Below are 15488 nucleotides of genomic sequence, written 5' to 3' on the forward strand. Positions count from 1 at the left end.
TCCTTCTTGCCTCTCTGAGGTACAATAACTGTAATGAGCCACTTTCATATAACGACAACATTTCAGTTTGTGAATTTTTATTTTAAGAATGCAACAATTATTACGTATACAGACAATTCAGGATTTGTTGCAAGATACAAGTCCCCGTTTTCTCAACAATCACAGCATGCAACACCCTGTATATATTGTTTAGATTTACAGGTTTGTTTCGCTGAATTTTTAAAACACACACGTCTGATATATAAGTATATAAACAACAAATATGATACACATTCACATTAAAGGGTGGTTCAAACAAATAATGTAAAATCTTAGCCAAAGTTATTTCTAGTTCTTCAGAATCCTCAACAAGCCTTGATACCATATGTGACCATTGTAAACTCTCGCCCGTATGTCGGACATGTTTCATGATTTGCTCCATTTTTAACACACGCTCTACAATAAACCCTGTATTGTGGGTTGTGTAGAACTTTACATTGTTCACTTTATTTTCAATAATCTGATGCATAACATTTGTAAGGTCTCTCAAAAGAAAAAATGTATTTATTCGCTCAAACATCGTAGACACATAGTTACCCATAGCTCTAAATAAACAAAATGTCACTCGGTCTCTTGGGATTTATTGAGCCAGAAAAGCATCACATCAGCCATCACAGCTTCCCTGTATTTGTTGTCGTCCACCAGGGTGTGTCGGATTTCTTTGAGTTTCTCATGGATGAAGAGGGCCTCCTTCAGTTCATGTAGGAAGGCTTCGGTTACCCCGTAAACTCTAGGGATAGACGGCGCAATACCCATAGACTCCAGGGCGATGACCAGCGCTGGTATAAAACGGCAGGACCACAGTCTTTTCACCAGCTCCTCAAAATGATTGAAAAAGTAGTATCTAGGAGGGTCGTAGAGGCAAGGATGACGACGCTGGCTGGGATGATTGATCTCACAGCCGATGCATTTTTCTCGTATATATTCGCCAATCACCACGTTTAAAAGTGTAGCTACAGAGGCCTTGATTGTATCCACAAAAACAGTACTGGCCACCCCATCAAACACATCCTCAGGCTGGGTAAATGTCGGGGGTGTCACGGGTCTTGCCAGGGGTGCGTAGAGTGTAGGGCTTCGTGGCATAGAGTCTTTAGTGTCGGGCCCCCATGACGTAGTGGCTTCCTCGTAGATGGTCTGGAGATCCATGGTGTATGCTGAAATGAAGAACTGGCTGCTTTTTTTCTTTTTATTGTAGAACAAGGCCCTTGGGTATCTGGGGGGGCGGGGTTAAAGCATCCGCTTACTTAGTTTTCTTCTGACGCTGTATCTTCTTGAGGCTCTTTTGCATCGTAATCTTTACGATTCGTATATATTATGCACTTCTTTAAATGAACAAGGCTCTGACGCTGTTGGCTCTGTACAAAGAGAGCATCCAACGGTTGCAACATTTTCAATTCCAGTACATCCCAACTGTTAAAAGGAATAAGCAGACGCAGTCGGGTATCCCCAGTCAGGCCACCACCCCTAAGTTTGTGGTTTCGGATTGCCTCGGTGCCGATATAGAACTCCACGCTGCCGCACGGTCGGCCATTCTTTCTTTGTATTTTCACCCTGTGAAATATTTGTCCTGAGGAGTCCGGGGTACCTTCCCAACGGGTCTCGTGGCCCGTGAACACACTATACCCCTTGGTGATAAGGCTCAGTTCAGGACACACAACCTTGCGAAAAACCGACCAGTCTTCAACACCATATTCCAAGCCTACAGTCTGGTCTGTATATTCTTCTCCTTCATCTACCGTATAGAGGGTCACTCTACAGGCCAGGTAATCAAACCGATACCCCCACTGCTGGCCATTAGACATCAACACTTGATCTGTCAGAGCATTTGCTGGCGGTATTTGGGTTCTATACACATTTAAAAAACGTTTTTTTGGCGCATCATATATTGCTGGTTGATACTTTGCCCTTGCTCTATCGGCAACCCGAAGGCCTGTTTCAGTTGTTACAGTCATCACTGCTTTGGTACCGATCCCAAATTCCATGGTTATTCTTAAGATCTTGTGCACTCTTAAACAGGTATTGTTCAGCGGCTTTATAAGGGGCCTTAACCAACCCAAACCGTGAGAAACAGTAACAGGTTGACCTGACACATGGTCACTTACTCAACCCAGGGCATGCACCCTTCTACATGACATAGGGTCATAAATCATTACATAGGGTCATAAATCAGGCTTGGGTCATCAATCATTAACGGCCTGTCAAAGGGACCCTTACTCACCCCATAGCCCCCACCTAACCAGGCTTGTCTATCAGGCTTGGGTCATCAATCATTAACGGCCTGTCAAATGGACCCTTACTCACCCCATAGCCCCCACCTAACCAGGCTTGCCTGACCAGAAGACATGCACACGTCATCACTACATAGGGTTCACATAGAGTTCACATAGGTTCACATAGGGTCATCAATCAAAATTTTGACCCGTGACATCTACTTTATTCTCTCTTTCATGTAAAAAGTTCCAGTCTAGCCCCTCTGAGCTTTGCCTGCTCGTGACGTGTCTGTCTCACAAGTGGCCAGAGTTGATCCTCTCTTAACCTGGGTCTGGGGCTCTGGACATTTTCGGGGGGAACAGTCCTGGCATTAAAGCTATAATGAAAAATAAAGTTTCATCCAGCTCTAGTACTAGTAATTGATGTTCACTATCACATTTGTAGTTCTTCATTCACCAACACACAGAATGTGGTTTACTCCTGTTTTTCACTTAATGTGGCTAGGTTTATAAAACTGTCCCAAAGAGTGACACTTTCCCCATGTTCTATTCATTAGGGCACACTAGCAAAATGTTTAGCACTGGAAGTCCTGGTAGTCCCTCCCTGTGTTCTGTTTGGTGCTTAATGAATATCTCCTGTAGCCCATGGAGGTGTTTGTGGACGATGAGACCAAGCTGACGCTGCACGGCCTGCAGCAGTACTACTGCAAGCTGAAGGATAGCGAGAAGAACCGCAAGCTCTTTGAACCTGCTCGACGTGCTCGAGTTCAACCAGGTACGGACAGAGGTCTTTTCAGAGAATTGAATGCTAAATCTGAGCGAGTTGAATGTATTTTGTCCATGGAATTGAAAGTCACGTGTTTAAATACAATTTTACTCATTCAAGTGAACTAAGTCTATGCACTGACAAAGTTTCTGCCTGTGAGTTTTATGCCCTGTGTTTTTCATCTTCAGAGTGTACATTTATTTGACCAGGGTAAAGCCAGAGTGCCATATCAGATGCAGCATGGGTTTTGTGCCCCATGTTTGTCTTCGGTGTCTCACTGCTATTTTCTCCCCTGTCTGAATGTGGTGATCTTTGTGAAGACTGTGCAGCGCTGTGTGGCTCTGTCTCAGCTGCTGGTGTAGCAGAACTTCCCTGCAATCGCCATCCACAGGGGCATGGCCCAGGAGGAGAGGTGGGTTCTGATGGAGAGGAAAAAAATCACTGGCTAAACCCTACAGTCTATGCACTTGTTAAAATCTGAGCAGTTTTGATTGATATGAGCAATATTAGGATATTCAAGTCATCTCATATATTAATAAGTGCATAGGGTTAGGGGTAGATTTGGGATTGGGTCTTGGCTTTCATTGAGAATTTCTGATTTGGACAAAAGAATGTCCTCGACTTTTCCGTAAACCGATAAGTGGTTGAGGAGTGTCAATTCGTTAGTAGGCAAACTGTGTCTTCGCCTCCTGCTGAGGAAGCATAAGTGTCCTTTGCTGAAGTTAAATGAGAATCACATTTACTTGCACATTTTCTATAATAGTCATGTAGCAGAAGCTGTTATCCAGAGGGACTTAACAATAACTTTCTCTCAGACAACATGTTTGTGGGTCACAGTTTCAGTGTACCTACAGGAGTGAAGCAGGATGTATAATGCCTGGTCTACTTATTCTAAATCTATGGGTGCCCCCCTTCCTCCCCCAGGCTTTCCCGGTACCAGCAGTTCAAGGACTTCCAAAGGCAGATCCTGGTGGCCACCAACCTGTTTGGCCGAGGGATGGACATTGAGCGCGTCAACATCGTCTTCAACTACGACATGCCCGAGGATTCCGACACCTACCTGCACAGAGTGGCCCCGACACCTACCTGCACAGAGTGGCCCGTGCAGGCAGGTTCGGGACGAAATTCATTATATCGGTCCATGGCCCTGGACAGCAGATGATTCTAGATAACGAGATGAATCTAATGAATAAGTTGCTTTGATGGTAAGCTTGAATGAAGAACAGACACATTTGGGCTAATTAGCTAATATCATGTCATCAGGTGAAGCTCCCTCAGACTACCCAAGTTCCCTAAACGCAACCACATTTAGAAGAATAATTGCTTCCTGAATTCCTGGTGTAGCAATAAGCGCCCTCCTGATAATCACGTTTCCATGAATACCAAGGGGAACATGGCTTTAAAATACACACTTCCACCATCCTCTCTCCAAAGGAATTGCAAATTAATGCGATGTGACTAATAATTTATTCTGCAATGGTAGTGAGTGCATTGTCGGAGGGTGGCTAGGCCGATCTGACCCTGATCAGGTCTGTGATTCAATAAGATACAGATTAAAAGGATCACCAGCACTGCTGCGTTAACCTCAAATGGATTACAAACAGATTTAACACTGTACACCAACAACCACGGATGCCCTTGCATTTGCCTAGGCATTAACAGAAAATACACACATAAACGATACACAGTATGTCCATGGGATTGGTTTAAGCCTCACTTTCCCAAAGTAGATGAACCAACCAGATCCCCTTTTCTGGGGCACTGATCGAAACTGATCTGGGACCAGTATAGTTAGTGTGGCGTCAAAAAGAAACTATCTGACCTATTACTATTACACCTGTGCCACTTTGGTACAATAGCCCCAGTACATTGTGTCACCAGTTGATTGTGTGTTCATTCAGCTCTATATTAACACCAAATGAAACCTCCCTCTGGGGTTACAGAACAGGTCTGAATTGTTTGCCACACACACTGGAATGGGCCAATAGAGAAGTGATGTTAATTATACTCCCAGAGAGAGTGAACTGAGGTGAATCATTCCTGTACATTACCAGACACTAGTGACCCTAGAAAACAAGTGCAACCAAGACAACAGCTCTGGTGAAATGGTTGCGCGGGCTTGTTTATCATAATAAAGGGCAAGGCCCTGTTCACCTGACTAGGTGGGGACATAGATGGGGGTGCGTGGTATTGGGCGTGGCCAACAGCGCCTTCTCCGACCAACATTTTTAGAGGCCCTCCCATGGCAGCAGAAACAAAATGTTGCTTTTTTAAAACAATTTTGTCTGCTATTCGCAATTCTAGACATTTTGCCATGGGGAAAAGAACGTATTTTACAGTTGAATTAAGCTAGTTTCCTGCAATTCTACACATTTAGCCATGGCTTGTGTTGTGTTCTTATGCTACACTTCATGACCAAAAGCTTGTCAAACATCTCATTACAAATCATGGGCATTATTTTAGAGTTTGTCCCCCCTTTGGTGCTATAACAGCCTCCACTCTTCTGGGAAGGCTTTCCACTAGATATTGGAACATTGCTGCGGGGACGTGCTACTTGCTTCCATTCAGCCACAAAAGCATTAGTGAAGTCGGGCAATGATGCTGGGCGATTAAGCCTGGCTCGCAGTCGGTGTTCCAATTAATTCCAAAGCTGATCGATGGGGTTAAGGTCAGGGCTCTGTGCAGGCCAGTCAAGTTCTTCCACACCAACCTCGGCAAACCATTTCTGTTTGGAACTCCCTTTGTGCACGGAGGCATTGTCATGCTAAAACACTGGAACCAAAGGGCCTATCCCGAACCATGAAAAACAGCCCCAGGCAATTCGTTATTCCTCCTCCAAACATTAGTTGGCACTATGTATTGTGGCAGGTAGCGTACTCCTGGCATCCGCCAAACCCAGATTTGTCCATCGGACTGCCAGCTGGTGAAGCGTGATTTATCACTCCAGAGAATGCGTTTTCACAGAGTCCAATGGCAGCAAGCTTTACACCACGTTTCCAATTCACAATAACAGCACTTACAGTTGACCGAGGCAGCTCTAGCAGGGCAGATATTTGACAAACTGACTTGTTGGAAAGGTGGCATCCTATGATGATGCCACGTTGAAAGTCACTGAGCTCATCAGTAAAGGCCATTCTACTGCCAATGTTTGTCTACAGAGATTGCATGACTGTGTGCTCAATTTTTATACATCTGTCAGCAAAGGATGTTGCTGAACTGTCCGAATCCACTACTTTGAAGTGGTGTCCACATACTTTTGTATATATAGTGTATCTGAGTGACTCAAACATTATAACAAAATCAATTGGGGGCCCCATGCCAAGACATTTGGGGAATTTTAGGGGAAACACTGCAATGTTGTTTTTGTAATATTATCACCCCTCTAGTATGTGATGTATCAGTTATACTGATCTGTAGCATCCTGTATCTGGGCAAATATTGGTTTGCTTTGTGAGTAACTTTAACTAGTTGCCATTCCATTTCCGCTTTATTCCGTGCTGTAATGTAAAGTGCTTCCAAAATAATATGAACAACAGACTAGAAGGGAGCTTGTAATAGCTGCAGTAGGGCAGGATACTGGAGTTTTAGACTTGATATGTCAGGTCATGGAGTTGCTCTCAGTATCTCAGCGTCAGCAGGATAATGGAGTGGAACCTTTAGCACAGGGCAGGCCTCTGCTGATCGCTACAACCAACCAACCAACCACAGTGAGAGAGTCGGTGTGATGAACAAATAGTCAGAACCTCCTACTACGGTCCTTATTGTGGCATTCAGCAGTTTTGTACAGAAGAAGCACGCCACAGCCAAGCCGGTGTAAAACACAAAGACTTAATCTGACAACATCACAAAGGCATATTAGTTTACCATTCATTCACAGTTCACTTTAGCATGGATTGCCATAACAACAGCAAGTAGCAGGGATGATAAGAAAGAAGTGAGGTTTACACAGCTATGTGTAAATGCCAACTGTCCCTTTTACTGAGCTGTAATGTTCAAATGTCCCATCCGTGTGTGTGTGGTAATCTAGTATAGAGTTTAATTTCAAAACAAGGTCATGAGGATGTGTGAAGATCAGATAATTGTTTTCTCGAGAGTTAGTGTTTCACTCTCTGTATGGTGAGTGCATTTCCTAGATAAGGTTAAAAGAAATGACTTGATTTCTCACTCAACACACCCTGTACTGGTGAAATCTACCCAGCGCTTTCACTTGGTGGTGCATGTCTCTAGTCTGTTCTATTCTAGCATTTATAATATTAACAATTATTAGCCTGAAATGCAAGGTCATTTATTCCTTGAAAAGTAGTCCCCAAAAAGACCGAATGCAGATGCTTGGGGCAGAATACTTCACTTTTTTTATAGTCAGCCATAATACCTCTTCCATAATAAAATGTTTGAGATCTTTCGCTCTCTGTCACGACTTCCGCCGAGGTTTGCTCTCCTGCCCGTTCGGGCGGTGCTCGGCGTTCGTCGTCACCGTCCTACTAGCCACTACCGATCCCTTTTCGTGTATCTGTTGGTTTTGTCTGATTGGTTTCACCTGTGTGTTGTTTAGTTAATTAGTGTCTGTATATAATGTAGGTTGTCCCACCCTTGTTTTGTGCGGGATTGTTTATTTTGGTCATTCATTTTCGTCTGTCGTGGTTATCGTGTTTTCTTATTCTCCGGTTAGTCTGTTATCCTATGTTGGATAATTTCGCCCTGTGTTTGTTTGGGTTGACCGTGTTTGTTTGTTCACCGGAGAATAAACTTTATTATCGCATTCTGCTCTCTGGGCCTGATTCCACCCACCTTAATTAGACGTGACAGAATCCCGCACCACCATGGAATCAGCAGGAGCAGCAGCGTCTCCTCTCCATCGATGGAAGAGAGGGTCCTCCATCATACCAGCCTGATTCACCGGATTGGTTCTGCTATGGACCAAATGATGGAGAAAATGGATCGATGGGAGAGGAGTGGCCTCCCCACCTCATCTTTAGCAACCCCTTCTCCAGCACCTGTTTCTGCGACCACATCTGGCTCTGGGGCTCTTCGGCTGACACTCCCACGGGAGTTTGACGGATCGGCGGCTGGGTGCCAGGGTTTCCTCCTTCAGCTGGAACTATACCTGGCTACCGTGCGTCCTGCTCCCTCTGGAGAGGAGAGCGTGTGCGCCCTCGTCTCCTGTTTGACTGGGCGAGCCCTCGAGTGGGCCAACGCAGTGTGGAATGGTCCGGACTCGGCTAAGGATAATTACCCAGAGTTCACCCGCCGATTCCGAGCTGTTTTTGACCATCCACCCGAGGGTCGGTCGGCGGGTGAACGGCTGTTTCACCTGCGTCAGGAGACGAGGAGCATACAGGATTTTGCCCTAGAGTTTAGGACTTTGGCAGCAGGAGCAGGATGGAACGACAGGGCCTTGATTGATCATTTTAGATGTAGTCTCAGTGAGGACGTCCGCAGGGAGCTGGCATGTCGGGACACCACATTCACTCTGGATGGACTTATCGATCTGGCTATCCGTCTCGACAACCTGCTGGCTGCTCGCGGGCGTTCGGATCAGGTCCTGTCGTTTCCAATCCCCAGCCCCCCTGTTCCTATCCCTATGGAATTAGGAGGTACGGCTTCAAGGGGGACCGGAGGAGTGTCCTCCTGCACCAGTTGTGGTCGACGAGGGCACACGTCCGACCGGTGCTGGAGGAACTCGTCTAGGAGTCGGGAGGACAGGCGGAACACTGCTCGATCACCCCAGGTGAGTAAGCACCAAACTCATTCAGAGCTTCCTGTCGGTCATGTGTTTGTATTGATTTCTTTCCCTGGTTTTTTCCCCCATCTCTACAGCATAAGGCGCTAGTCGATTCAGGCGCAGCTGGGAATTTTATGGATCGTGGGCTTGCGTTAAGGCTAGGGATTCCCCTGGTGTCGTTAGATCGACCTTTCCACGTGCACTCCTTAGATAGCCGACCATTAGGGTCAGGAGTAATTAGGGAGGCTACGGTGCCGCTGGACATGGTAACGCAGGGTGATCATAAGGAGCAGATTAGCCTGTTCCTTATAGATTCACCTGCGTTTCCAGTGGTGTTGGGGGTTCCCTGGTTAGCTCAACACAACCCGGTGAATTTTCTGGCGACAGGGGGCTCTTAAGGGGTGGTCAGAGGAGTGTTCAGGTAGGTGTATAGGAGTTGCCGTTGGTGCGACTACGGTGGAGAGTCCAGACCAAGTTTCCACCGTGCGCATTCCCTCTGAATATGCCGATTTGGCTATCGCCTTCAGTAAAGGGAAGGCGACCCAATTACCACCTCATCGTCGAGAGGACTGCGCGATAAACCTTCTGGAAAACGCTGCACTTCCTAGGAGTCACGTGTATCAATTGTCCCAGGAGGAGACAGTTGCGATGGAAACATATGTTTCCGAATCGCTGGGACAGGGGTACATTCAGCCCTCCATATCACCCGTCTCCTCAAGCTTCTTTTTTGTGAAGAAGGATGGAGGTCTGCGTCCGTGTATTGATTATAGAGGTCTAAATTCCATCACAGTGGGGTTTAGTTACCCACTACCTCTCATCGCTACGGCAATGGAATCATTTCACGGGGAGCGATTCTTCACAAAACTGGACCTGAGGAGCGCGTATAATCTGGTACGTATCCGGGGAGGAGATGAGTGGAAGACCGCATTTAGTACTACTTCTGGTCATTATGAGTACTGCGTCATGCCATACGGGTTGAAGAATGCTCCAGCCGTATTCCAATCCTTCGTAGATGAGATTCTCCGAGACCTGCTCGGGCAGGGAGTGGTAGTGTACATTGATGACATCTTGATCTATTCTGCCACACGCGCGGAGCATGTGTCTCTGGTGCGTAAGGTACTTGAGCGACTACTGGAGCATGACCTGTATTGCAAGGCGGAGAAATGTGAGTTTTTCAAACAGTCCGTTTCCTTCCTGGGGTATCGTATTTCCACCTCCGTGGTGGTGATGGAGGATGATCGCGTTACAGCCGTGCGTAATTGGCCGACTCCGACCACGGTGAAAGAAGTGCAGCGGTTTTTAGGGTTTGCCAATTACTACCGGAGGTTTATTCGGGGTTTTGGTCAGGTGGCTGCTCCCATCACTTCACTGCTGAAGGGAGGACCGGTGCGCTTGCGCTGGTCAGCAGAGGCGGGCAGAGCTTTCAGTCGTATGAAAGAGCTGTTCACCAATGCGCCGGTGTTGGCGCATCCGGACCCCTCTTTAGCGTTCATAGTGGAGGTGGATACGTCCGAGGCTGGGGTTGGAGCCGTGCTGTCCCAACGCTCGGGCGTGCCATCCAAACTCCGCCCGTGTGCTTTCTATTCGAGCAAGCTCAGCCCAGCGGAGCGAAACTATGATGTGGGGGACCGGGAGTTGTTAGCTGTAGTCAAGGCTCTGAAGGTGTGGAGACATTGGCTTGAGGGGGCTAAACACCCTTTTCTCATCTGGACTGACCATTGTAATCTCGAGTACATCCGGGCAGCTAAGAGACTAAATCCACGTCAGGCTAGGTGGGCCATGTTTTTTACTAGGTTCCAGTTTACCCTCACATATCGGCCAGGCTCCCAAAACACTGAAGCTGACGCACAGTCTCGCCTCTATGATACCGAGGAACGGTCAGTAGAGCCAACTCCCATCATGCCACCGTCATGTCTCGTGGCACCGGTTGGTATGGGAGGTGGATGCTGAGATAGAGGGCCTCACGGTCAGAGCCGGCTCCTCCTAACTGTCCAGTAGGGACCAAGTACGTGCCGAGGGTGGTCCGGGACAAGCTGATTAGGTCGGCTCATACTCTTCCCTCCTCGGGTCATCCTGGTATCAAGAGGACAGTGCAGAGTCTGAGAGGGAGATACTGGTGGCCCACACTGGCTAAAGACGTGAGATTTTATGTCTCCTCCTGCTCAGTGTGTGTTCAGAGCAAGGCTCCTCGGCACCTACCTAGAGGGAAATTACAACCCCTCCCCATTCCACAACGGCCTTGGACACATTTATCGGTGGATTTTCTCACCGACCTTCCCCCGTCCCAGGGAAGTACTACGATCCTGGTCGTTGTGGATCGGTTTTCTAAGTCCTGTCGTCTCATTCCGTTGCCCGGTCTTCCTACGGCCCTGCAGACTGCTGAGGCTTTGTTTACCCATGTCTTCCGGCACTATGGGGTGCCTGAGGACATCGTCTCTGATCGGGGTCCCCAATTCACGTCCAGAGTGTGGAGGGCGTTTATGGAGAGACTGGGGGTCTCGGTTAGCTTTAACCTCAGGTTTTCACCCCGAGAGTAATGGGCAGGTGGAACGTGTTAACCAGGATGTGGGCAGGTTTCTGCGGTCCTATTGTCGGGACCGGCCTGGTGAGTGGGCTAGGTATGTTCCATGGGCCGAACTAGCCCAGAACTCCTTACGCCACTCCTCTACTAACTTGTCTCCTTTTGAGTGTGTGTTAGGCTACCAGCCGGTCCTGGCTCCATGGCATCAGAGTCAGACCGAGGCTCCTGCGGTGGAGGAATGGGTACGGCGCTCCAAGGACACCTGGAAGGCCGTTCAGGACTCATTACGGTTAGCGGGAGAACAGCAGAAGAGGAGCGCTGACCAACACCGCAGTGAGACCCCCGTGTTTGCACCGGGGGACAGGGTCTGGCTCTCGACCCGAAACCTGTCTCCGCCTGCCCTGTCGGAAGCTGGGGCCGCAGTGTGTGGGGCCGTTCAAAGTCCTGAGGAGAATAAACGAGGTGTGTTATAGGTTACAACTTCCTAGGTATTACCGTATTAACCCCTCGTTTCATGTGTCTCTCGTCAGGCCGGTGGTGGCTGGTCCCCTGCAAGAAGGTGAGGTGTCTGAGGTCCCTCCGCCCCCTCTGGACATCGAGGGGCACCCGGCGTATACAGTTCGAGGCATTCTGGATTCGAGACGCCAGGTGGGGGGCCTACAGTACCTCGTGGACTGGGAGGGGTACGGCCCGGAGGAGAGATGCTGGGTTCCGGTGAGGGACATTTTGGACCCTTCTCTCCTGATAGAATTTCACCGCCTCCACCCGGATCACCCAGCACCTCGTCGTCCTCGTCGGCGTTCGTCGTCACCGTCCTACTAGCCACTACCGATCCCTTTTTGTGTATCTGTTGGTTTTGTCTGATTGGTTTCACCTGTGTGTTGTTTAGTTAATTAGTGTCTGTATATAATGTAGGTTGTCCCACCCTTGTTTTGTGCGGGATTGTTTATTTTGGTCATTCATTTTCGTCTGTCGTGGTTATCTTGTTTTCTTATTCTCCGGTTAGTCTGTTATCCTATGTTGGATAATTTCGCCCTGTGTTTGTTTGGGTTGACCGTGTTTGTTTGTTCACCGGAGAATAAACTTTATTATCGCATTCTGCTCTCTGGGCCTGATTCCACCCACCTTAATTAGACGTGACACTCATCTTCTGGAGTAAAGCCAACTCAAATAACACCCATTTCTGACTACAATATTCTAACGGCTGTAGCATGACTTCACTAGCAAAAAGAATACATCTGAAGGACAAATAACCTGCGGTGTATAGAATACAAAGAACTGGCTGAGGATGTAATTAGGTAGGCTTTTGCCTGTTTCAGTTTGTGTGATGGCACTTACCAGGATTTCAGGCCAATATGCTAATGCCTATGGTTGCTACCTGTACAACAGGCTCTCGCGCTGCAGATGATGCTCCAGTATCTGTCACCAATTCAAATGTCAGTTCAATCCGATGTCTTGCAGTGCAATGTGATAGAAGGCTATTCAAAACATTGCAACGATTGTATAACGATATATGCAATAGAGGCCGCGCAAGTGAAGAGGCTACAATGTGTCCTATTTCTGTGGGTAAAACTGTAGGCTACAGAAAAATAACGGTTTTTCCCTTTTCATTTGAGGGGCTTATTCGCTTTCCGGAAATATGCAAATGAAGACCATTGTATTAATTCGACAAGAGAGAAATGAAGCAGTATCAGCACCGCTGTCGCAGAGTAACCTCTGAAGATTACAAGAGAACATGGCCAAGATTTTCTAATGTTCATAAATGACCAGCATGGTCAGATTATAGGTCTGGGACAGGTAGCACGTCCGGTGAACAGGTCAGGATTCCATAGCCGCAGGCAGAACAGTTGAAACAGGAGCAGCAGAACGGCCAGGTGGACTGGGGACAGCAAGGAGTGATCATGCCAGGTAGTCCTGAGGCATGGTCCTAGGGCTCAGGTCCTCCGAGAGAGAGAAAGAAAGAGAGAATTAGAGAGAGCATACTTAAATTCACACAGGACACCGGATAAGACAGGAGAAGTACTCCAGACATAACAAACTGACCCTAGCCCGCCGACACATAAACTACTGCAGCATAAATACTGGAGGCTGAGACAGGAGGAGTCAGGATACACTGTGGCCCCATCCGATGATACCCTGGGACAGGGCCAAACAGGAAGGATATAACCCCACCCACTTTGCCAAAGCACAGCCCCCACACCACTAGAGGGATATCTTCAACCACCAACTTACCATCCTGAGACAAGGCTGAGTATAGCCCACAAAGATCTCCGCCACGGCACAACCCAAGGGGGGGCGCCAACCCAGACAGGAAGACTCAACCCACTCAAGTGACGCACCCCTTCTAAGGACGGCACTCTATAGTGCTTTAGAGATTTATTCCCTCTAAAAAAATATATAAAATGAGGGAATTATTCAAATGTAACTCTTATTATGTCAATTGAAACTAGGTTAGGGCATTATTATAGCCTATACTGGCTATAATGACTGGCACAGTGAACATACTCATAACAATGATACTGTAGTAGACAGCAAATTGACCTTAAGAATCTATAGCATGCAGGTGGGTCTGTAAAAAAAAAACTCAAGAAGAAGAAGATCAAAATAGCTGAAAGTTGTGTTTATTTAATTAAATGGGGTGTTATAAAATGAGTTGTGAGTAGGGGGGTTGTCTCTCTCCCTCTTCTGTTGGCTTTGAGAGTTTATTTAGAAAGTGGGTTGGGGGAGGTGGCAGCAGGGTTTTCCCAAACTCGTCTTCTGCACAGTTACTATTTGCATTTTTTTTTTGCAGGGGAAGCAAAATAGTTTTGCCAGGGCGGCTGTGATCCGCGGGAGGAGAGACTGTTTTTTCTTAGGCTCATCTGCAGCCACAGTACCTGAACAGGTGACAGAGAACAAGGCATAAAATCATGGTCGTGTTCATTAGGGTACACAGTAGCAAAATATTTTGAAACAGAAAACAAAAACAAGCATTTGTTATTGGCAAGTTCAAGAAAGTTCCTCCCTGTTTTAGTCCGCTGTCTTCCATTTAGTGGCTAATGAATAATAACTTTATCATAGTCTCCCGTCCTTACATTACAATAGTGTGCTGAAGACAGATGCACATGTTGACTGACAGAAATGAGGACTTACTATCATTGCCAAGAGGAGACACCTTGTTCTTCTTCTGGTTCTTGTTAATTCCTCGCTTCTTCTTTCCTGACTTCCTCACTTCTTTCTTCATAGCCTCTTCCTTCTTAGTAGAGAGAGAAACAGACATGAGTCGATGCCTCACAATCAAACAGCCCAAATAACTAAACGATCTACTGGTTCTTGGCCGTCTCACCTGTGTGGAGGTGATGTCCTCGAGGTCTGTGGAGAGGGCGCTGCTGATGGGCTTGGTGCTTTCAGAAAGGTAGCTAATTACCTGGGACTTTTCCGAGATGGCTGAGCTTACACTGGTCTTTTCCAAACCAGTGCTGTCATCAGCCATCTCCTCTAGGTCCTCTTCTAGGGTTTCCCTCCAAGCCAGGAGCTCCTCGGTGAGGGTGACGTCACTCCTTGAGGAGGTTGAGGAGTGTGACCTCCCACTACCACGGCTCCTCCTGGTTCCAAAATGGCCTTTGAAACTCCAGTCCTCGGAATAGTCATCTATGACTTGTGTGATGGTGTCCGCCATACACCTGATTGCTCCCTCGCTACCAGAGCGTGCGGCACGCAGTTGAGCCCGGTTGGAGTCCGAACGCAGGGACAATCTTTTAGCCGCAGTCTTCACGATGGCCTTCACCGCATCCTCCCCACTGAATTGGATGCTCTCCTCCAGGCCAAAGACGACAGAGATGTCAGCATACTTCAGGGCATGCTGGACCTCCAAAAAGAGATCCTTCATCATTCTGAAGGGGTCATTGGCCCTCCTTGTCTGGGGGGACTCTGAGGCCTCCAGTCGGCACATGATGCCGTGGAGAATAAACTTCAGAGTCTGGGGGCTCATGACGGTGGCCGAGGGAGTGCTGCGAAGGAGGATGTCGTCCTTGCCTGATAGGAGGGAGGGAATCTTCTCCAGGGGGTCCTGTCTGTTCTTGGTGGGCATCAGGGAGCTGTCACTCATCTCGGAGACCTCAGCCTCCCCCACCTCTTCTTCCAGGGTCTGGGAAGGAGCTGCATGGGTGGTCGTCACAGAGTCGTCCTTCATGGAGGTGCTGGGGACTACCTCTTCTTTATCCAGGCATGGTCTGGGCAGAAAACCGTCCA

The 15488-nt window shown here is 47.7% G+C and overlaps 1 protein-coding gene across 1 annotated transcript; it reads left to right on the forward strand.

Moving 5' to 3' along the window:
• The first annotated feature begins 3328 nt into the window (after positions 1 to 3328).
• Positions 3329 to 5511, forward strand: LOC116355460 (ATP-dependent RNA helicase DDX39A-like). Its single transcript, XM_031799355.1, has 2 exons — positions 3329 to 3427; positions 3940 to 5511. The coding sequence occupies exons 1-2, from the start codon at positions 3411 to 3413 to the stop codon at positions 4175 to 4177; spliced, it is 255 nt and encodes an 84-aa protein (XP_031655215.1). The 5' UTR covers positions 3329 to 3410; the 3' UTR covers positions 4178 to 5511.
• The last annotated feature ends 9977 nt before the right edge of the window (positions 5512 to 15488 follow it).

Source organism: Oncorhynchus kisutch, linkage group LG20, assembly GCF_002021735.2.
Source record: "Oncorhynchus kisutch isolate 150728-3 linkage group LG20, Okis_V2, whole genome shotgun sequence".
NCBI lineage: Eukaryota > Metazoa > Chordata > Actinopteri > Salmoniformes > Salmonidae > Oncorhynchus > Oncorhynchus kisutch.